This window comes from Aethalodelphis obliquidens, unplaced genomic scaffold, assembly GCF_003676395.1.
Source record: "Aethalodelphis obliquidens isolate GAN/ISIS:26980383/991018 unplaced genomic scaffold, ASM367639v1 scaffold58, whole genome shotgun sequence".
In the NCBI taxonomy this organism is placed as follows: Eukaryota; Metazoa; Chordata; class Mammalia; order Artiodactyla; family Delphinidae; genus Aethalodelphis; species Aethalodelphis obliquidens.
Genome location: NW_020838002.1, coordinates 9324997 through 9348308, shown reverse-complemented (window position 1 = coordinate 9348308; position 23312 = coordinate 9324997). Strand labels below are relative to the sequence as shown.

The following is a 23312-nucleotide window of genomic DNA, read 5'->3' as shown; positions in this document are numbered from 1 at the left end:
AATAGTTGAAAAAAGTCAAGACTCTTTCATGATACATGAACATTATATGAAATTCAAAGTTTGGTATCCATAAATAAAGTCTTACTGGAACACAGCCAAACACATTTATTTACCTACTGTCTGTGGCCTCTTTCCTGTTGAGAATCCCTAGAGAAAACAGAAGGAGGGAGACCAAGACAAGCGACCCGACAAGTGTTCTTAAATTTGTTGAGTGGGCTGCCGCCCAAGTCCTCAGGCCTGGGTCATCCCTGTATCCCAGGGGAGCCCGTGCTGGTCCAGAGAGTCAAGCCCTCATGCTTGAGGATGTTGAAAGACACACACCCATGGTCTGGAGCAGTTAATGTCACGTTTCCTGAGACAGAGTATTAGCTTAGCCTTAAAAGTACCAGTCACCTTTTACTTATTAACAGCTCCATTTCTAAATTGTGTAAACGCTGTTAGGTTGGAATCTGTGTAATTACAATCTGATGGGGCTTCTTTGAACACAGGGAGGGTGTACTTCCTCCTCTAAAAGCAATGGGAGCGTGCCTGTGAGTAGCTTTGTCTCGCTAGAGCCTTCCTGGGAGTGGAGGATTGAGGCCGAAGCATGGAGGCTTTAATTTTCTGGCTAATTCAGGCAGATGTAGCCTCCGGGCCCGGTTTGGGCTGGCAGGGGCTTGCACTTTCCTTGGCCAGGGTGGGCCTAGCCTAAGAGTGCCAGTGCACATTGAGGCCTCTTACCATCCCCAAGAGTCAGGGTGGCAAAGGATCAAAGCTATCCACTGCCGGGCTAAACACATCGCTCAGCGTCCAGTGATGCAGCGCGCCCCGTGGCCTTTGAGCGTGCCCATGATCGGACCACTTCTTGGCTGCGGCCGCCTTTGAAAAGCTGTAGCTGATTAAAATGGTTCTGGGAGTGCCGTGGTAGCATGGGGCAGTGGGGGCCCTGAATGACAAGGATGGGCTGTCCTAGCATCCAGCGGGGGTATTCGGGGCCCTGGGCTGGCGGAAATGGCTCTTCCTGAGGTTTCTTTGTCTTCCGGCAGACAGTGCCCGCCACCTGGACTTACCCTGCAAAAGATCTTACCTGGAAGCTCCCACTGCAGTGGGGGAGGATCATTATTTCCGGTCTCCCCCTCCCTACGACCAACAGATGCTGAGCCCCTCCTACTGCAGTGAGGTGACCCCACGAGAAGCCTGCATGTACTCAGGTTCAGGGACCGAGATCGCCGGTGTGTCCGGGGTGGACGACTTGCCCCCGCCCCCACTGAGCTGTAACATGTGGACGTCAGTGTCGCCGTACACGAGCTACAGCGTTCAGACCGTGGAGACTGTGCCTTACCAGTCCTTCCCCACGCACTTCACCGCCACCACTATGATGCCCCGGCTGCCCCCCATCTCGGCTCCGAGCTCCCAGCCGCCCGGAAGTGCCCACTTCAGCGTCTACAATCAGCTCTCACAGTCTCAGGTCCGAGAGCGAGAGCGGGGGCCCGGCGCCTCCTTCCCGAGGGAGCGCGGCTTCCCCGGCACCGGCACCGCGTGCGAGCGGAAGCCGCCCTCGCCGCACCTGAATGCTGCCAACGAGTTTCTCTACTCGCAGAGCTTCTCCTTGTCCCGGGAAGCCTCCTTACAGTATCATTCAGGAATGGGGACTGTCGAGAACTGGACTGACGGATGACTCTCAGGGCCCGCCCACAGCCCCAGTACCGGGTTGACCCAGCATTAACCTCTGAGGGTGGCGTGCACTACCAAGAAACGCAGGAAGGTATCATAAAGGGTGGGGTGCGAGTGCGCGTGAGCGTTTCTTTGGAGGGCATCTATCTTCTGACATAAGACTGAGGCCATGACAAAGGGAAAAACACACTATCTCGGAAGTGATTTTGGCTGCAGGACCTGGATCCACTGTTATCTGATATCTCTTGACATGCCCATGGATGGGATGGGAGTGGAGAGTTCAGGTGGTGAGGTCTCTCCCGCAGGGGAAGTCGGGGTGGGAGGGGTCTCTGCACATCTTAAGAGTCCTGGCCTTGCAAGGGAGCTGAGAATCTTGTTTTGGGAGCAGGAGGCCCATTCCTTTGGCTTCCGGAGATTCTGTGAGACCACCTGAGAGGTGGGCTCAGCTAAGCCACGAAGCCCTTCTGGGAGAGGAGCGCTGACTGCTCAGTTAGTGGCCCGGAAATTGATCCCCGGAGCTCTGAGGTCTGAGGGACAATTTTTAGAGAGAGAGTCATGGGCTAAGTGCCACCTGATGGGTATTAAAACATTGCTTTTTCCTTCAAGAGGAGGGAAAACACAACCAGTAGCATCTCTGGCATCATTCAGGTTTTCTTATAACGTACAAAGCCCTTCCCCCTCCGTCCCCAGTATACAGCCCCTCACCCTCTCTGGTGCGCGAGACTCACCTCTCAGGCCCATCTGCGTCCTACGACTGGCCAGTAGGAAGCACACTTGACCTGGCAGTGTCCCCAGGAGACCACACTAGAGCTGCTGCCCAGCAGCTCTAGAGCCCGTTCTGCTCCCAGAAAATCCTCGCCTCTGGAGCAAGAAAGCCCAACAGAAATAAAAATGAGAATTCAGAAGACATTCATTTCTTCCAGTGAATTCAGCCAGTGAGCTCAGAGGAGCAAGGATAATTCTTCGCCAGGGAGGTGGATCTCGTCCTCAGCTCAGCTCTTTAGCATTGAAAGTCACCAGACCGTCCCTGTGGCTGGTGTGAACTCTGTAATCAAATTTGGGAAATCACTAAACTCTTTGCATGCTGAATAGCTATTTATATATTATATAAATAAATAAATAAAATAAAATATATAAATATATATATCTCACAAATGCAGGCCACATGTCCAATTCAGCTTTGCTTTTTTACAAATGAATAAACTTAATAAAATGAACGTTGGAGAGGGTGTTTGGAAAGACATCTATTTAAATCTTTATTACACATTTGATGTTAAAAACAAAGAATGGTTTAGATAAAACATACAAATAAATAATTATATATAAACACACACACACTACAGATTACACTTTATTAGAAGACACATTAGCTAACGGGATATGGAACTTCAAGTGTTTTGTTATATAGCATGGACATTTTATTTTACATATCGGAACATAAAGCCATTTTACAACTGTGAAGTGTGTGGATGCTTTTTACTCCTGACTTGTCATTTCCTGGCTCAGCAATGGTCTCTGCTTCCCCTTTGCTCATATATTTTCTCAAGGGCCAGGTGGAGCCCTTAGTGCCTCTGCGTGTTTGTTCCATGGAGCCTCTGAGCTCAGAGTGAAGTCATTTAGGACCAACGGAACAACTGTACCTTTGATCTCATGCTACTCCCCAGACGATGGACCTGGATTCCAGGGCCCACAAAGACCCCAGACGGGCAGGGCAGACAGTACGCAAGAATCTGTCACCTTTTAGTAGTGGACATGCAACCTGGTGGTTTGGGGGAGACGGGCTCCCAGGTGGGGAGTTCTTGGTGGGATTTGTGCAGCTGCCTCAGAGAAGGAACTGAAGAGCAGGCTGGAGTCAGAGCCCAGGGCTTCCTGGAGCAAGCAGTCAGCTATGTGAGCCCATCAACCACCTGCACCCCCAGGGGAGGAATCCAGGCCTGGCAGAGACCTCCGCTTGTCTACTCCTCTGCCAGCTCCCTGACGTTGGCCTCAAGATGGGGGCGGGATAAAAGGAGACAAAGTCCAGTCCAGGTTCACCCTCCTAGATGAGAAGAGAAGCTGGTGTCGGAAGGCATGTTGGGTCTCCCTCCTCACAACCCCTTGCCTCTTGCCCCCTCCCCTCATGGTTCCTTTTCCAAAGCTGCTCCCTGTCACCCACCATCTCCAGGAGGGAGCCATGAGAAGAGAAGGCAAGGGTAAGGGATGCCCTTTCAAGCTGGTCCTCACCAGGATTAAGATGAGATTTCCTGCTGGGTAAAAAGTCAACCTTGTCTCCTGTTTCCCCATGGTCCTGCCCTTGTGGCCCTGGGTTGCTCTCTGGCTGGACTCCTCCCTGCAGAAGGAGGCCAAGCTCCTTTTTTCCCTTTGCTGTCGGCTCCCACCTTGGGCTTGTTGGTCACAGAGAAAAACTTAACTTGGCTCAGGAGACAGGGAAGAGGGGGGTTCTTCCTAACCCACACCTGCACCACTCTTTTCTTTCTGGGTGAAGACAGCATTCTGGGATACTCTATACCTTCTACAACCACGTGTAGGGGGCTGGGAGCTAGATGTATGTTCCCAGGCTCTCTCCAGACACACAGTTGCCTGACTTGGAGGTAAAGAAAGCCGCTTCTTAAGAGAGATGTTGTCTTTAGGCAGCCCGCTGCTTCCTACCAACTTTCTGGGAAGCATGAGGTCCGTGGGCTTCCCCAGCTGGACATGGCTAGAACAGGGCCTGCAGTGGGATTTGTGGAACTTTCCTGCCCCTCTGAATCAACAAGTCAATAAAAAGGGGGCACATGGGATACCCTGGAACAAAGGGCACCATTCAGTAGCGCCAACAGGTCATACATCATGGGGCCAGAAACCTGCCACATGAAAAGTGTCTGCTGCTGCTGTGCCCTGCCTGGGAAGGGAAATAAGAAACGATGAACGTTCAACTGTGAGCCATAGGCAGGCCGCCCCCAGGGCTCTGCCCTCAGCCCAGGGCCAGGCCCCCGGAGTAAGCTGGACTAGGCTCCCAGCCGCAGCTCAGCCACCCAGCTGCCCCTCCAGCGACAGAAGAGCCTGGAATAACCAGAGGGAGAATGAAAAGAGAAGCTGGGTCAGACTGACAAATTGTTAAAAAACCAAACCAACTTCCAGCCTCCACTGGGCCTCAGGGGGTCAAGAGGCCTCGCCTCTCCCCACTAATGGAGCCTGCTGGAGGAGTAGCAGTCCCAGCCCTGCAGTGTCTTATCTTACAACATAAAATTAAAACCCACTTAAAAGGCCGGAGGGCATGTTAACATTCCCCCTGCTGTCTAATTGAAGTAGTTCCCAGCGCAAAGGATTTCACTTGAAAGATGTCTCCCTCCAAGCCCGGGTTCTCCTGCTTGGCGGCCTGGGGAAGGGGGTGGGGAGAGAGAGGGCATCATTTCAAAAACCAGCAGGAACTTAGGCGGGAAAAGCGCGGGTCCTGTTGGCCGCCCGCACCCTACAGGCGGCAGGTGGCGACGGCAAAGGTTAGGACAGGCTGGATTGTTTTGTATTTTTAAAAAATCTGCAAATTCATTAGCAGCTATGTCAGCAGAGGCCAGACTCCTGACAAGAAGGCCTGGTAATGATTCAAATGCGGTGAGCCCCACAGCAAAACCTGGCAGTTCCCGAGGCCAAGAGATTTCTATTCGGTCCCCCGATGATGCCCTCCTCCCTCCTATGCAAATATATTACAGGTCTCCAAGGCATACGGAATCAATCAGGGACATCCTGTAAAGGTGATGAACTTGCACTGGCCATCCTGAGTAATGGGAACCAGTCAGCCTGAAGCCCGCTGCGACTGAAAGCCAAGGTGACAGCTATTAAGCAATTGTGTGCAGAACAAAATGGCAAAGGGGCCGGGTAATCAATTCAATTTCGATGGGCAACCCAAGCAACTGCCGCGTCTGTCGCAGCTGATTAGAGAGGGCCCTGCTGGAGCTTTCAGTGCGAGCCCATCACAGATCAGAAACAGGCCCGGATGAAAAGGGAAAGAACCGTCATCCTGAGAAGCAGGCGATGAAGGACTCTGTTTTATGTGACGGTGTTCTTCCTTCTCTCCTTGAAGAAAGAGTCGAAAAAAAGCCAGCAGTTTGGAGATTAGATAGTTTTCTTTTCAGCCATTTATCATTATGAAGGAAAGTAGACAGGGCAGGGGCAGAAAAATCTCCAGTGGGATTTCTGCGAAGTCTCACTAAGAAGGACCAGGTTTACACTTTGCCGCTCAAACAGCCCCTGCTTATTACCACAGCCTGACGGGGTCTGCAGAGCGTCCGGAGTCCCTCTTCTCTAACAAGAGCAAACAGGCCCCAGTGCTCTCAGGAGCACAGAAATTCTCCTGCAGAAACCCCAAACCGCCAAATTGTATCGTTTGTGAAAATTAAAGCCTGAGTTGGAATCATGGGGAGAGGAGGAAAATGGGAAAGGGAAAGATGAGATAGGGTCATGCAAAGTCCCAGCTGGTTATGCCCGGCCGGGGCCCCCCAGTTACCTGGACCCAGTGCAGGGCAGGAAGGACCCTGCCGTGCGTGTCCGCGGTCCGCGCGGACCCCAGGCCGATGGTGAACCCTGGCAGCCTGCTCGAGAATTCTAGGCTCGTGCTTGGTTCTCGGGAGCTGGGGTTTGGGGAAGGTAGAGAAGGGGTACCCACAGGCACAGAAGCCGGGAGAGACCAGCTAGCGGACTGTGGAGGGGACAGGAGAGACTTGCGAGCAGATGGGAAGCGATGCAGAACCAGGAGGGGCAGGGTGCTCTTGGAGCCCAGGGCGAGGAGTAAACATCCGGGGCAGGGTGGTGAGGAAGGAGGAAGGGCTGACGTGGAAAATGAGAGCCATGGGTGAGCAGATCATTCTTAAGAGAAGGATGGCAAATGGATAATTAACCTGAACAAGACTAACATCACTAATAACCGAAAATGCAAAGGAAAGTGATAAAATACCACTTTTTTTTTTTTTTTTTTTTTTTTGCGGTACACGGGCTTCTCACTGTTGTGGCCTCTCCCGCTTTGGAGCACAGGCTCCGGACGCGCAGGCTCAGTGGCCATGGCTCACGGGCCCAGCCGCTCCGCGGCATGTGGGATCTTCCCGGACCGGGGCACGAACCCGCGTCCCCTGCATCGGCAAGGCGGACTCTCAACCACTGCGCCACCAGGGAAGCCCCAAATACCACTTTCGTCTAACAAACTAATCAACATTTAAGAAAAGATGTGGGCAGCTTCTTTTAGTCCTTGCTGGTGGGAGCACAGATTGTTATTTCTGGAGAAAGCGATTTGGTAGTGTGGACAAAAACTCTAAAAATGTTCATATCCTAAAGAAAATATCCAGAAATGTGGACATAGCTTAATGCTCCATAATGTTCATTGTGGTATTATTTTTAATAGCCCCAAATTGGCAGAAAGTAACTTATGATATGCCCATATTCTGGAATATGATGTAGTCACTGACACTGTGTTTACAAAGTGTGGTTAATGACATGGGGAATTGATTTAAAGCTAAGTGAAAAAAGAGGATCGTAATATAGAGTATGATCTCAAGAATATTGGAAAATGAAAAAAAAGAATTGGCATAGCCCAACTATAGATCATTAAATAGCAATCAACAAGAGAATGAAATATATAAGTATATATTTCTATGATATATTATGTGAAAAATAGTTTCTGAGTAATATGTATGGTTTCCCAATTGTGTGGAATATAAAACAAAAAACACCTCTGTGTGTGTGCACATATGGGTGTGCAGTATATATGCATGATGTGTGAGTATGTATGAAGGTGTGTGATGCGTGAGCCTGTGACGTGTATCTCTGTGTGTGTGTGCACGTGCGTGCACGCGCAGTAGGGGCACAGAGGATTTAGGAGGAACTGTTTCTAATAGTTCCCTCATACATCTCTGTTTTGTTTGACTTGTTACAATGAGCATGTATTACTTCTGAAACGAAAAGTTTTAATTAAAGAAAAAAGAAAAATAAGGTAAGATTATAGAAGTGCCTGAAATAAAAGAAGAGTGAAAGAAACTGTGCCCAAACGCTGTAGAGGTAACTCTGGGAGGTGGATGCGGCTGCCAGTGAGGTGGCCCGAGACTGATGTCTGGGCCCCCTCTCTCTGCTTGTTTGCCTCCTGACTCTGGGGTCTCCCTCTTAGACACCCCTTCTTCTCCCTAGGCCTTTAACGTTGCTCTTGTTCAAGGTCTGGGGCTTTAGCCTTCTTCATTATTTATTTATTTTTTATTGAAGTACAGTTGATTTACAGTGTGTTAGTTTCAGCTGTACAGCAAAATGATTCAGTTATAGGTATATGTATCTATCTGTATATATATACACATATATTTATATCTATTCTTTTTCAGATTCTTTTCCATTATAGTTTATTACAAGATATTGAATACAGTTCCCTGTGCTATACAGTAAGTAAGTCTTTACTGTTTATCAATTTTATATATTAGCCTTCTCTTCTAACTAGCTGCTCTCCCTTGGTGATGCCGTCTGTTCCCGACAGCTTCTTTCACCGACAAATGCCAATGCATCTCAAGTCTAATTTCACTTCCCTCTCCTGAGTCTGTCTCCTGGACCGTTCTACTTAAGAAATGTCAGGATCTCCAGCTCCCCCTCTTCAAACTTGAACCCATCCTCCCCCTCCAAACCTCCCCTTGCCTTCTACTTTTGGGTGAATGGAGCCACCAGCCAACGTCCCGTTGCTCGACTCAGAAACCTGGGCTTCAGTGCTGACTCCCCACCTGCCCACCCCAAATGCTTGCTGAATTACGCAGATTCTACTTCGTAAAGAGCGCTCACATCTGCGCAACTTTTCTCTCTTCCATCAGGCCCGGCATATCCGCCTAGCAGCAAAGCCTTGGGTCTGGGCTGCCCGCCCTCTAGCGCCAGCCGCGTGAGGCTGCAGAGTTTTGGGCTGTTGTGAAGTGTCCATCACGGGGTGACGGCTGTTCAGACACGTGAGTCAGGGAACTGCCCAAGCAGAAGACAGGATAGGAATGCTGCCTCCACCAGGGACTCAGTTTGCAGCTTGGTGTGGCCTGAGTCCTCTGCTCTGGCTGCTGTCATGGGTGTGATGAGGAAGCAGTGCACTCCTGCAGCTCAGCTTCAGGGTCACAGACCAGCTCCCGGGGTCCTGAGCTATCTGAGCACCTCCTGCCCTGATAGGCCTGCACCCAGAGTGTGATGCTCTCACTGACAGCTCTCTGTCGTCTTATCCAGTTGCTTCCTAGGGGCAAATAAGCCCCAGCGGTACTAGATTGGGGCTGTTTCCAGCAACTGCCTTCGATGTCCCTACATCTCTTTCTCCTCTGGGGATTCCAAACTATCCCCTCCCCCACCCCCTTCTGTGAGACCACTCAGCCTATTCCAAGAAAGGACTGGCCCTGTCTCTCTCTTAAGAAGAGAGAACCACACCAAACCAAGGCAAGAAGCCCCCAAACATGGCTCCCTGTGTAAGTCTCTGGGAAGGGCGCACGCTTGGGAAATGACGGTGCTCCTCAGTCCTGCGTCCCCTCACACCTTGACCTCTCTGCTGAGCAGGTGCCTGTATGAACTGTGGGACAGCAGCCGTTGAGACGTTCACCATCTTACCTGCGCTCAAGCTGTGGTGCTAGATGGGCTCCTCCGTGTGCTCTAATGTGACACTTCTTCAGGCTTGGCTCTAAGGAATTCGGAGGCCCCTCTAAACATAATTCAGTGAATAACTTGTGGCATTAGGAATGATAGAAACTATGTGAGCTGCTTTTTTTTTTTTTTTTTTTTGCGGTACGCGGGCCTCTCACTGCTGTGGCCTCTCCCGTTGCGGAGCACAGGATCCGGACGCGCAGGCTCAGCGGCCATGGCTCACGGGCCCAGCCGCTCCGCGGCCTGTGGGATCTTCCCAGACTGGGGCACGAACCCGTGTCCCCTGCATCGGCAGGCAGACTCTCAACCACTGTGCCACCAGGGAAGCCCTGTGAGCTGCTTTTTTTTTTTTTTTTTTTTTGTGAGCTGCTTTTAATAGCATCAAATACTGCATAGCACAATCTTCCTTCTCCTTAGAGCGCATGCGCTGATGACCTGGCGCATGTGCTCTGCGGCCCGGACTGAAAAGCCCGGGGCTGCATTTTTAGGGCAGTCGATGGACCTGAATTTACTCCAGACACAGAGCTGAAGGGTTAGGCATTGTGTTTAGGCTCTGGCCTGTCATGCTGGAGACCCCGGTGCATTTTCTAGCCCAAGAAAATGAACTTTCAGCTTCTATCTACATCAGTGTAGAGCAGTGAAAAGGGCTTGGGATTGGGTGTGAGGAGATGTGGACCCTACCGCCAGTTCTGTCACATGCTGGCTGTGTGACTTGCCCTCTCTCTGAGTCTCCTCATATCCTTTGCAGCACTGAAAGTCTATGATTCCGTGAATAACGTCTGCAATCGTGAATTCCCTACTTATATTCCACAATCTGTCTAAATCTATAGCAGGACTCTCCAAAGGAGAGTAACAGAAGGAAATACTAGAACTTCTTTTTCTATTTATTTTAATCTCATCCTTTTCCAAGTATCTAATGTCTATGTTAGTAAGTCGTACATCTATATATCTAATAAATAAGGTTATAAATAATAAATAATATAAATATATTGGGAGTATGTGCTTTAAGACTTTTTGCTAAACGGAGGTGAGATCAAAAAGATATGGAGGGCTTCCCTGGTGGCGCAGTGGTTAAGAATCCACCTGCCAATGCAGGGGACACAGGTTCAAGCCCTGGTCCGGGAAGATCCCACATGTGGCGGAGCAACTAACCCGTGCGCCACAACTACTGAGCCTGTGCTCTAGAGCCCGCGAGCCACAAATACTGAGCCCATGAGCCACAACTACTGAAGCCCGCGTGCCTAGAGCCCGTGCTCCGCAACAAGAGAACCCACCGCAATTAGAAGCCTGCGCACCGCAACGAGGAAGAGCCCCCACTCACCACAACTAGAGAAAGCCGTGCGCAGCAAAAAAGGCACAACACAGCCAAAAAAAAAAGAAAAAGAAAAAGTATGGCGACTACAGGATGATAGAGGAATTGCCATAAGGCTCTGATCTGCATGACCTTCCAGAGATGGTTTACCAGAGCTTTGGATGGAGAGGCACAGGGAGATAGTGGAGAGAGAGTGAGCCTGGAGCTTCACCACTTATTAGATGTTTGCCACATCTCCCCATGTGTTAATTAGGAGCAATGAAGTGCTACCTATCTTCCAAGGTTACAGAAAAGATTGAATAAGATAATAGAGATAAAAGTGTGCTCCCCTCCCCCCACATGGAATGCCAGTTTACACAGATTTTATTTTTGATGCTTAAAAGATGTGGGACTAGGGCTTCCCTGGTGGCGCAGTGGTTGAGAGTCCGTCTGCCGATGCAGGGGACACGGGTTCGTGCCCCGGTCCGGGAGGATCCCACATGCCACGGAGCGGCTGGGCCCGTGAGCCATGGCCGCTGAGCCTGCGCGTCCGGAGCCTGTGCTCCACAACGGGAGAGGCCACAACAGTGAGAGGCCCGCGTACCGCAAAAAGAAAAAAAAAAAAAAGATGTGAGACTTTTTTTTTCTAGGAAATTCCTTTTATTGCTTTTCAGGACTTTATTGCTTCTCCTGTCTCACAGTTAAGCCTCCTTTAACAGATGCCAAAGCCTAGATCTATGTGCAGTTAGGTATACAATGCTAGGGGGGGTGGGAGGGTGATGCCGGGAAGAATCCTGCTCGGTCTTCCCAGCCCTCTGAGCACCTCACAACCCCAAGGGTTTGGGACTTATCCAGCAGTAAGGACGACATTCAAGAACAGTTAGGAAAGGGTATCCCTGCAAAGGAGAAGCCGGCCATCTTTACCAGTGCCTCCAGGAAGGGACGGGTTGCGTTTTCTGCCCCTTCATTCAGAGCCCATAGCCAAACTCAGTGACACTGGGAACGAATCTATTCCTAAAAGAAAGTCCCAACTCTGTCACTATATTTTTGGAGGCCTTGGACAAGTCTCTCAGTCTCTCTTGGCTTCAAGGTCCTCATTTACAAAAAGATATGGGTAATACCTGTGCCACCAACCTCCTAGTTTCGGTTCATGGGCCCAATGAGATGCTCTGCGTAGAAATACTTAGTAAGAAATGGATGGGATTGCAATTATTAAGCTTCCTGTTGGTCTAGTGAGTACCGATCCATGCTCATTTTTCCATTTTCGTTAAACAAACAAACAAACATTGCTTTTTTTATAGACTAAGGAAGGGGAATGGTGGTGAGGTATTGAGCAATCTCATCAGCTCCGAGACGTGGATGATCTAGCATCATCACCTGCCTTATCATGATCCTTGCCTCGCCTGCGTCCTCAGCTTTTGATGAGGTCGATTGCCGGCTGATGCGGAAGAGCCTGTGGCTGTGATCAGGAACAATCGGCCGCAGCGCTCCTCGCTCCTCTCGTGTTGTCCATCGTTTCATTTCCTCCAGCCCGACTCCTGCTGGGGACTAAGTTCTGAGCTTTTCACTACTCTTTTGGGCTCATCCTTTACAACAGCCCTAGGCAGCCAGCCCCTCTCTCATGTTTGCTGTCCAGCTACCCCTCTGGATGGCAAGATTGCTAACCGGGACACGATCCCAGCCAAACGGCAAGAAAGACTAAAGAAGCTGGTTCACTGGACCTTAAATATCCTGCCCACAACTTTACAGCTCAGGCAGCCATGGAGGAAGCATGAGTCATGAGGTGAGGCTGCTGCTTAGGGAAGGCCTCTGCAATGACATTTTTCACACTTTTAATAAACCGCTATATTATTAGAACTCACCAAAGCTTAATTTAATGAAAGTGTTAGGCCCTAAGCCCTGAATTTTTCGTTTGTATTGCAAAATGAAACCAACTGGTCCATTCAAATCAACCCCAGCGAATGCATAGACTTTGTTTCTTTCATTCTTTTTCCTTTCTCTCTTTCTTTTTCTCTCCCTTTCTCCACGCTCTCATTTTCAAATTTTGCTGGTGATTACAATCTATTGGAAGAAAAGGAACGTACAACAGGAAGAAGAAATAAAATATGAGAAACATTCAGATAGTCACGAGTTTCTCTACAGGATTCTTTAAGGAAAGTTACTGATCAGTGACACAAATGCATATGAGAGTAAATACAAGGTCCCCTCAACTTGTATCACAGACATAATCTGATTTAAAATTCAATTTTAGGGAAGCTCCTTCAGTTAGACCTGCTAAGCATCATTTCATAACAGGCAGTTCTGTACACAACACTGGGTGCCCCCCAATAAACAGTCACTCCAGAAATAATGACAAATCCTTTATTTCAAATTTGTGGGGCTGAGCCCTTGGGAACTACCTTGAGGGAGGTGGGTAACGAAACATGCAGCTATGCACCTGGCCTTCAACTATTCAGAAGCTTGGGTGGCAGGAAATAGGTCTGTGGCAGCTTCCGTATTTGCAGGCGCTGGTGAAAAGATACCTTTTTTCCCCTCACAGCTACGTTCACAAACAAATGTTCACTCTCCAACCCCTACCCCAGTTGCAGCATATTTATCCCAGAGAGTGGCCTTCAAATGCCTCCTTGACTTTACAGAGCAGGTGGCACAAGCGCCCACGCTCCCAGCTTCGCGGCCTCTTTAGGGACTACGCTGTTGGCCCTTCCTGAAGACAGGCCAGCAGTCCACCAGGGCCCGGACTCCCCACTCGAGTCACTGGGCTGCAGAGTCACCCAAGATGTCGGCGAGGGAAACAATTTCAAACGCACTGCCTGCAGCATCAAGGGGCAGGCGGTAGAGGGGGACTGGGAAAAACCTGGGTGCAGAGCTGCCTTTGTCTTGGCCAGTTCGTCCTTTTGGGGATCAGGCTTAGCTCCAATTCCTGCAGGGAAGTTTCTGCTTGGCATCAAGGCGGGCCTCAGGCATAAGATCCTAATTATTTGAATGGTATTTGTTTTCATAGCTTTCTCTCTCTCTCTCTCTTTTTTTTTAAAATGTATCCAGGTCGATGGCATTTTAATGCCTTATTAAATGGGGGTTTTACAGCAGTCTGTCTGTTCAGTCTCTGGGCCCATGCCTGTACTTTGTGTGCAGGGATTTTATCTTTCCTGCTGGCAGAAAATATTTTCCGAATTCCCTATAAAAGTTTTCGAGATTTCCTAAGACAAATAGAGCTCCACGAGCTCTAAAATGACCTTGATGCAGTCGGAATTACATTCAGACACATGCTGTCTCCCTTGTTTACACAAAGAACTGAACTTCATTAACTGAACTTAATGAACTTCATTAACTGAACTTCATTAACTGCCCTTATGAGTGCACCAAATTTGCTTCACAAGTGTGCTGGTGCATAAAAACACAACTCTACCTGGGATGGCTCTCCAGAATACCATTTTTACTGGTTTCTTTCGTCCTCTCAGATAGCCGCCTTGCCTTTGAAGGCGGCATCAGTAAAGCCTGTCCTGGACGAGGGGTTTACATAAGAGCAGGCAGCAACGCACAGCTGAGGGGAACAGCCAGCCCTGCGACAGAACATGGCTGTTGTGAAGACCACGGAGCCGCCTGGGAGAAAATCAGCCCAGCCCCTTTGTTTCCTTGTCAGTGCTGAAGATTTCATGAAAATGCATTGTTCAGAAGGAAGTTGAATGTAGAAAGTATTGAAATAAGCCACGAGTCAGGCAACTTAGTGTTATGGAAAGAACCTAGAACACACATGGGTTCAAATCTCATCTCCGGCCCAATTTAGCATATGATCTTGGGCAAATAAAATGGGGGAAATTTTCTATCTCTCTATCGATTTTCTGTCTTCTATATCTCTATCTGTTTCTATCCCAGGGTTATTGTGAGGACTGAAACGGAAGGATGTATATAAAACATCGAGGGCCGCGGCAGACTCGAAGATTTGTAAACAGCCATCACTACTACCTTGTGAGGGTCCTTAGGACTCAGATAGGCAAAAGCACCATCATTGTGCGTACAGTACTCAGGCTTTTGTTAAGGGTTCTGGAAGTGGGAGGGGAAAGGAGGCCTTAGGGGTTGGATGCCCAACTCTGGACCAAAAACCAGAATTTAAATCCAGATCTGACTCCAAAGCCTGGTTCCACTGTCCAGCTTGGGGAAATTAAATATGGAGAATTATGTCAGCTGCCTGCAACACAATCCAAGCCTGGATCAGCCAGATGGGACTTATTTTGCTTATGTGGCATTAAAAACCCCCTCCAACGCTAACTACTTAGTCACCAGGAAATCGTCCTCTGAATTTCTATTTCTCTGGGTCATATTTGAGCATGACCTTCTTGGTGGTGTTTCACTACAAATGCCACTTTTAACATTTAAGACAAATACCCTGAAGATGAATTGGGATGCCCAGCCCATTCCGAACATTTCCTGCTTATTCCATGTCTTCTGGTATTAATCATGTCACAACCAAAGATGAAAGGTTGCTTGATGCCTGCAGTTGGAAAGGACAATAATCAGGGGTCATGTTAATGCTTCTATGATTAAAACCTGTCATTTATTTAACTAAGACTTTCCACTTTCATGGAAGCAATGAATACTCTCAATTTTAAGGAGTATATGTTTCATTCCTTGAAATTCTATTTGATTCTTCTCCAAGTCAGTTTAGTCTTTTTTTAAAAAAAATATTGCCTTTTCTGTTTGTGCTCTCTTCTTTTTATGTATTTAATTATCTTAAACATGCTTTAAAATCATCTCTAGATGATAATTCTGCTATCTGAGGTCCTCGGGGAGGAGGAGCTAATTCTGCTATTTATTTTGTCTACTGATGTTTCACAACAAGAACAGTTTTGGTTTTGCTTTTGAAGATTACCTTTTTTTTTTTTTTTTTTTTTGCGGTACACGGGCCTCTCACTGTTGTGGCCTCTCCCGTTGCGGAGCACAGCCTCCGGATGTGCAGTCTCAGCGGCCATGGCTCACGGGCCTAGCCACTCCGCGGCATGTGGGATCTTCCCGGACCGGGGCACGAACCCGCATCCCCTGCATCGGCAGGCGGACTCTCAATCACTGCGCCACCAGGGAAGCCCTGAAGATTACCTTTTATGTTGACTTTTCAACTTGGGTTCTTAGACTATGCAGGAAGAATAAATTCAGACACTGAAATCCAAAGGAGGAAAAAATTTGTCTTGTGCTGGCTGGAAGTTTTTAGGGTTTTAGCTATTCCTGAGTCTCAGTATCAACTTCTCTACTTTCCTATCATTATATGTCAGTTAAAAGCTCAAGTCCCTTACATTGAAGAAGAATAAAACAGGAGGACTTATACTATAAGGTAAGGAGAACTGTCATAAAACTAGAACAATTAAAGCAGTATGATACTTGTGCAAAGACAGATTTCATAGACCAGTGGAACAGAACAGAAAGTCCAGAAACAGACCCACACATATATAATACCTGAATTATGAAAAACATGGCATTGCAGTGGAAAATGATGGTGCTGTGTTGATTGGTTATCCATGTGGAACGAAATGGTATTTGACCCCTGACTCACACCATACAGAAAAGTAAATTCCAGTTGGATTGTGATCGAAATATGAAATATGAAACAATAAAATGTTTAAAAGAAAACATAGAAGAATATCTCCATGACTTTGAGCTAAGCAAAGATTTCTTAAAAAGAACACAAAAAGCACTAACCATAATGGAAGAAACTGATAGACTGGTCTATATTGAACTGTAAACTTATCTTTTTTAAAAAAAACTGTAATAAGTGTCAATTTTAATAAGTGTCAGTTTCCATGATAACAGTTTTTTTTGTTATGGGATCCTAGTTCCCTGACCAGGGATGGAACCTGAGCCCCGTGCATCAGAAGCAGAGAGTCTTCACCACTGGACTGCCAGGGAAGTCCCTAAACTTATCTTTATCAAAAGACTTCACTAAGAAAATGAAAATCTAAGTACAGAATAGAAGATATTAAAGATATTTTTTGTTTTTGTTTTTGTTTTTTGCGGTACGCAGGCCTCTCACTGTTGTGGCCTCTCCCATTGTGGAGCACAGGCTCCGGACGCGCAGGCTCAGCGGCCATGGCTCATGGGCCCAGCCGCTCCACGGCATGTGGGATCTTCCCTGACTGGGGCACGAACCAGTGTCCCCTGCACCAGCAGGTGGACTCTCAACCACTGCACCCCAGGGAAGCCCTAAAGATATTTTTTGTATATATTTATGGACTCAACTCCAGAATAAAGAACTCCCATAAATCAATAAGAGAAAGGCAGACATACCAATAGATAAATGGGCAAAAGACTTGTACAGGCTCTTTGCAAAAAAGGATATCCAATTTTCCAGGAAATGTATGAAAAGGTGCTCAACTTCAATAGTGATCAGGAAAATGCAGATTATGACCATAATGCAATACTACTGTACTCCCATCAGAATGGCTAAAATGAAAAAGACAAGGGAATTCCCTGGCAGTCCAGTGGTTAGGACTGGGCACTTTCACTGCGGTGACCTGAGTTAAATCCCTGGTGGAGGAACTGAGATCCTGCAAGCCTCGAGGCGGGGTCAAAAAAAAAAAAGAAAAAAGAAAAAAAAACAATACAGAGTGTTGGTGGAACTTTCAAATACAGCTGGTGAGAATATAAATTGGCATAACTGCTTTGGAAAAATATTTGGCAGTATCTACTAAACTGTTTGTCAGTATCCTACAATTATGTTTAGTAGGAACATGGGAACATACCAGATGGCTAAGCAATTCCCCTTTTAGGTACATACAGAAAAGAAATGCATGTGTGTGCTGACAAAAAGATCTGTACAGAATCTTAACAGTCGCACTAGTCATTAAACTCAAAAGTGAGAACAACACCATCTCATCTGCAGTAGGAAGAATAAACAAATTGTGGTATATTCATACACTGGACTATTACACAGCAATGAGAATGAATGAATGACAACTTAATGCAAAATTGTAGATATATCTTACAAAGATAATGTTAAACAAAATAGCCAGACTTAAATGAGTACATACCATGTGTTTTCATTATACAAAGTCCAGACAGGCAAAACTAATTTGATGCTGTTAGAAGTTAGAATAGAGGTTTCCTTTGGAGAGGTGGGTAGTGATTGGCTGGGGTACAAGGGAGGCTTCTGGAGTGCCAGGAAAAAAGTGTGTTTCTTGGTGTGGGTACTAGTTTACATGGGTGTGTTCACTCATTACAATGCACCAAACTGTACAATTATGATTTGTGCAAATTTCTGTTATGCATGTTACACTTCAAAAAAGTTTACTAAAAAAGTTTATTAAAAAAACACAATCCTTAACCAATTAAAAAGAGAAAAACTCAAGCCCCTGGGTTAGTAAGATAGATTCTTTAACCCCAGGTAGTCCCAGCATCAGCTTAAATTTACAACTGACTGTTTCTAGTTCCTCTTACATTTTTCATTTTTGAGGCGTTTTCTTACTTTTTTAAAAGCTCAGCTATATATTTAAGTGAAAATTGCTATATATTTTTCTATTGAGATATAATTGACATTGTATTAGTTTTAGGTGTACAAATTAATTACTTGACATATGCATGATTGCAAAATGATCATCACAATAAAGTTTAGTTAACGTCCATCACACATGTAGTTACACATTTTTTTTTTCTTGATGAGAACTTTTAAGATCCACTCTCTTAGCAGAAAGTTGCTACGTTTTATCCATCTTTCGAGAGGTTTTTGAGCTGAAGCATTTTCAGGTTATCTAAGTCACAATATTGTCAACATCAAAAGTCTTCTATGAAAAGGTGCTCAACTTCAATAGTCATCAGGGAAATGCAGATTATAACCACAATACAATACTATGATACCCCATTTGTTTGAATTTCCTTAAGCATTTTTACTTCTCAAGTGACTGTTCTAACTGAAGCAGGGATCTAGGCTCAGTCAACCATGAGGTTAAAGACCAGTGATTTAGAATAGTCTTAAATGATTCTTCATATATCACCCTGGATTCACCTGGGTCCCACCCCCACCCCAGTTTTATTGAGAGAGAATTGACACACATCACTGTGTAAGTTGAAGGTGTACAGCATGATGGTTTGATTTACACACATTGTGAAGTAATTACCACAATAGGTTCAGCTAACATTCATCTTCTCATATGGATGCAATTAAAAAGAAAAGAAAGAAAAAAAGGAGAAAGGAAAAACTTTCCTCCCTGTGATGAGAACTCTTAGCAACTGTGCAGCAGTGTTAGCTTTAGTCAACATGTTCTACAGTACATCCTCATACTTATAACTGGAAATTTGTAACTTTTGACCACTTTCATCTAGTTCTGCCTCCCCCCACATATGCCTCTGATAACCACAAGTCTGGTGGTCTCTTTTTCTATTAGTTTGGTTTTTTGGGAAGTTGTTATTTTTTAGATTCCACGTATAAGTGAGATCAGACAGTATTTGTCTTTCTATGTCTGATTTACATGTACTAATTACCTTCCTTGTTGCTCCAAGTAATCTATCTGCCAGCAAGAAGGTGAGGAGAGAGAAGTGAGAGGAGAGAGGAGACTCTGGTTTGAAAGATTTTGCTTTCTCTTTCCCTTGACCCTAGTCTGCTTGAGGAGGCTGTCTTATGGCTATTCCAGCAGATTCATTTTTAAAACGTCTTTTTATAAAACGTACTTAGTTGAAGCAAAGAAAGTGAACAGGAATGTGGCCACTAAGTCTTGTCGTGTGGAACTGTTAGTTTTCAAGTTGGGGGAAAGGAGTTAGATGAATGATTTTGATATAGTGGTATTTTTTCATTAGTTCACAAAGTAGTTATTTCCTTCTGTTAAGTCTCTACTTGAAGTTTATGTCAAACTGAGAAAAATGCACAAAAACAGGAGGAATAAGGTAGTTTCAGCCCTTTTCCTCTGTGCTTAGCTTTCTAGTAGATTTCAGATGAGAAACAGAAGGAAGGACAGGTCCTGTGGTCCAAAAGCTTGTGGTTTAACTGGGGACTCAGAGCTAGCACACGTGCAGCAACAGCAAAAATGTGCAGCGTAATCTCCACCTGTAACAGGGACCATAAGAAAGGAGTTCCTTTAACTTTCTTCTTCTGCATCTCCAAATGTAGCTCTTTCCTTATTTTCATTTTCATTGACATGGTATTTATTACTTTTCCATTAGATTTTCTAAGTGGTTGTTTCTGAAAAAGAGTAGGAAAACAGTTTTTATTTCGTAAATAGATACTATTACTCTCTTGGTTCTAGCAGTAATTATTTGGTTCTCTTGGATTTTCTAGTTAGATAATCTTATCATTTGCAAATATTGATCATCTTCCCACCTCTCCCCCCCCCAACCCCTTCCTTCTTTTCTATTTTTTTGTTGGATAGAATTAACTTTAACAACAATGATAAATAAGCATAGGGATAGCGGCCCTTCTTGTCCTGACCCTGACTTCTACAGAAATCCTCCTAGTGTTTTATCCTTATGTTTTTTTATTATATATTTGATTATTGCATCTGTTCCCATTTATTCTATTCTTTCCAGGAGCAACATTTATCCACTGAGTTCTATATCTGTCATGGTCTCTCTCAATGTAGTTTTTCTCTTTTTCTTGGCATTCTGTATGACTTCTCTTATAGCTTAACCAGTGCCCCGTACACCGATGATTCCCAAGTCAAGAGAAAATGGGCTTCCCTGGTGGCACAGTGGTTAAGAATCTGCCTGCCAATGCAGGGGACACGGGTTTGAACCCTGGCCCAGGAAGATCCCACATGCTGCGGAGCAACTAAGCCTGTGTGCCACAACTACTGAAGCCCGTGCAGCTAGAGCCTGCGTTCCACAACAAGAGAAGCCACCGCGATGAGAAGCCTGCACACTGCAACAAAGAGTAGCCCCTGCTCGCTGCAACTAGAGAAAGCCCACGCACAGCAGCGAAGACCCAACGCAGCCAAAAATAAAATAAATAAAATAAATAAATTTTAAAAAAAGAGAGAGACAAATTACTTCTCTCTTGAGGACCAACATCTGCATTCCTATTGCTGTTTGGCAATATTATCTGATACCTGAATATTTACCTGCATTGTTATCTGATATCTGATCGTATGGATACTTGAAGCTTGACATGCTTAAAACTGAACTCTTTTCCCCACAAAAAAAGTTCCTCCTCCTGTGTGTCCTAAGCAAAGGCTGATGATTTACCAATCACTTGGTCACCTAAGCTGGAAAACTTGGAGTGAAAGTCATCTCCTTTCTTATCTTACCTCTCTTTTTCGCATACAGTTGAAATGCAGCTGGTTTTGTTAAATAAGGCCAAAGGAGTGAAACAGCAAGATCAGAGCCTCTCATATGCATGATGGTATGATGTGTGAAAGATATGGTCCTCATGTTTGTAGTGATGCGAAATGACGCTATTAAAAAAATAACACCTGACTGCAGCCACTTCTACTATAGGGAAGTTGCCAAACTGATTTTCAGGGTACATAACATTATTGTTTAGGAAAACTCTTTGGCTGAACTTTTTGGCTGAGAAAGGATCAGCCTAGATGTGCTAGACACAGGGAGAGCTGAAGTTCTTTGTGGAAGAAAGAGAGAAGGTCTGAAATTCTGTAAAGCATCATTGTGAAAGAGATGGGGTGGGACCACAAGGTAGAGATGTCTGGAGAGATGAGGAGGGACTAGGGAGAAAAGAGGGCCTAAGAAGATGATAAGAAGCAGGAACCGAAGGAAAGAAAGTTCCTTTCTCTCTGGGAAAAATTCTCTGTAATGGGGATGGCCTGGGGACTTTGGGACAGGGATGTTCACTTCTAAGTTGTTTGCTGTACTGCGTTGTTAACCTATCTGTGTCCCCCATAAAGATATGCTATCCATAACAGCCTGGCATAAGTGATGTTGCAGGGAACCAAGGGTGAGGGCAATAAAAGAAATGAGGTCTACTCCACATCACCCCCCTTGAGGCAGCGTGGCTGGTAGCAGCAGTGTGTGGAGGACAATTCAAGATTGTGCCCTTGAAATGAAACCCTCTTTCCTCAGGATATCAGAAGAAAGTGATCTTTAAAAGGGGGCAGCCAGGGAATTCCCTGGTGGTCCAGTGGTTAGGACTCCGCGCTTCACTGCTGAGAGCCCAGGTTCAATCCCTGGTCGGAGAACTAAGATCCCACAAGCCGCATGGTGTGGCCAAAAAAAAAAGAATGGGAGGGTGGCCAGGCAGACATTTAAGTTGCACTTACAATCTAGAAGGGGAGATAACACAAGTAAAATCATAACTATGATACAAAGCGGTGTAAAATACACCCTGTAAGAGTGGTATATACAAAGAACAGAACAGGAAAACAGAAACACTGAAAATCACCATATCAAGGGAGGGCTTTGATATTAATGAAAGTAGAGTGAGATAGAACTATCTGAATGTATATGTAATAAAAGCACTGTGCACACCAACAACAGATAAATGTGCTATGAGTTACTTTAAACTGTAGCAATGATTTCTGCAATAGTAAATTTAAGAGCACGTTTTTTAAAGTAAAATATAACACCCAACACATGTTGATTACATGAAGAATGAATGAATGTAGAATTCGTTAAAGTAATTCAAAATGGGAAAGTGATAAATGAACCAGTGCAACTGATCAAGCAGGAAAGATTATAAAATAAAAGAATGAATGGCTTACAAAAAGCATCTGAGATCCTGAACTGGTACATTTACTAAAAATTAAATTTGACTAAAGAAAGACTGAGCAGCATATATGCTAGGTCATCTCGTTACCAAGATCACAACTGCTGGTACTACCCAGGGCAGGGTCAATTGATGAAAAGATTGACCAAGGAGAAAGGCCTTACAAAGCTTCTTAAATTCTGTGATAAAAAGTAGTAAAGATGGAATTGGAAGCTTTTAACCAGAACACCACTGCAACTGCTCCTGAGTCATTCTGATCATAGCTGGAGACAGAGAGAGACAGACAGACAGACAGACAGACAGACAGAATATGAATGAAAGTCTATGTGGCATTTGTGAGTGGACTTTGTGACTGACAAATGAAAATCAGAATGTCCAATTGTACTTTGTTGTAAGTGTTCCTCCCTAAGATTATGTGCTTATAAAAATAAAACTGGCTTTTCATTTGACAAATATATGGAACATGGTGACAGAGTTGAGCTGGAATGATTAAGCACATGGTGCTCATATTTCTGAGTATTTAAAAACATAAAAGAAGGGGACTGGGCTTCCCTGGTGGCGCAGTGGTTGAGAGTCCGCCTGCCGATGCAGAGGACACGGGTTCGTGCCCCGGTCCGGGGAGATCCCACATGCTGCAGAGCAACTAAGCCCGTGCACCACAACTACTGAGCCCCTGTGCCACAACTACTGAAGGCCACACACCTAGAGCCCGTGCTCTGCAACAAACAGAAGCCATATCAACGAGAAGCCCGGGCACCGCAATGAAGAGTAACCTCCACTTGCCACAGCTAGAGATAAGCCCGCCCGCAGCAACAAAGGCCCAACGCAGCCAAAAAGAAAAGAAAGAAATTAAGTTTTTAAAAATAGATAAATAAAAATAAAAAATAAGAGAAAAATATCAGAAGCCCCAGACAACAATTATTTGTCTACTCTAGTCTTCACGTAAGCCAAATGTGAGGTGCAGGTTGGGCGAGATTAGTGGATTAGTGGAGGAAAGATTAGTGGAGGAAAGGTTTTTTCACAGATGCGCTGAACAGGTGGACTGCTGTCAAAGGACTATGCTTCCTAAGGTGAAGGGAACACACATTTTTGAGAGCTGTGTGTCATGTAGGCACTTGATGTGTATCATCTCAT

General features: G+C 45.8%; 1 protein-coding gene across 1 annotated transcript in view; it reads left to right on the top strand.

The window, feature by feature from the left end:
• TBX4 (T-box transcription factor 4) overlaps window positions 1-2808 on the top strand; it is a 30216-nt gene extending 27408 nt beyond the window's left edge. The window contains exon 9 of the mRNA XM_027087290.1: window positions 1026-2808. Coding sequence (XP_026943091.1) covers window positions 1026-1657 — 632 coding nt within the window. The 3' untranslated portion in view covers window positions 1658-2808. The remainder of the gene's footprint in view (window positions 1-1025) is intronic.
• Window positions 2809-23312: the final 20504 nt, after the last annotated feature.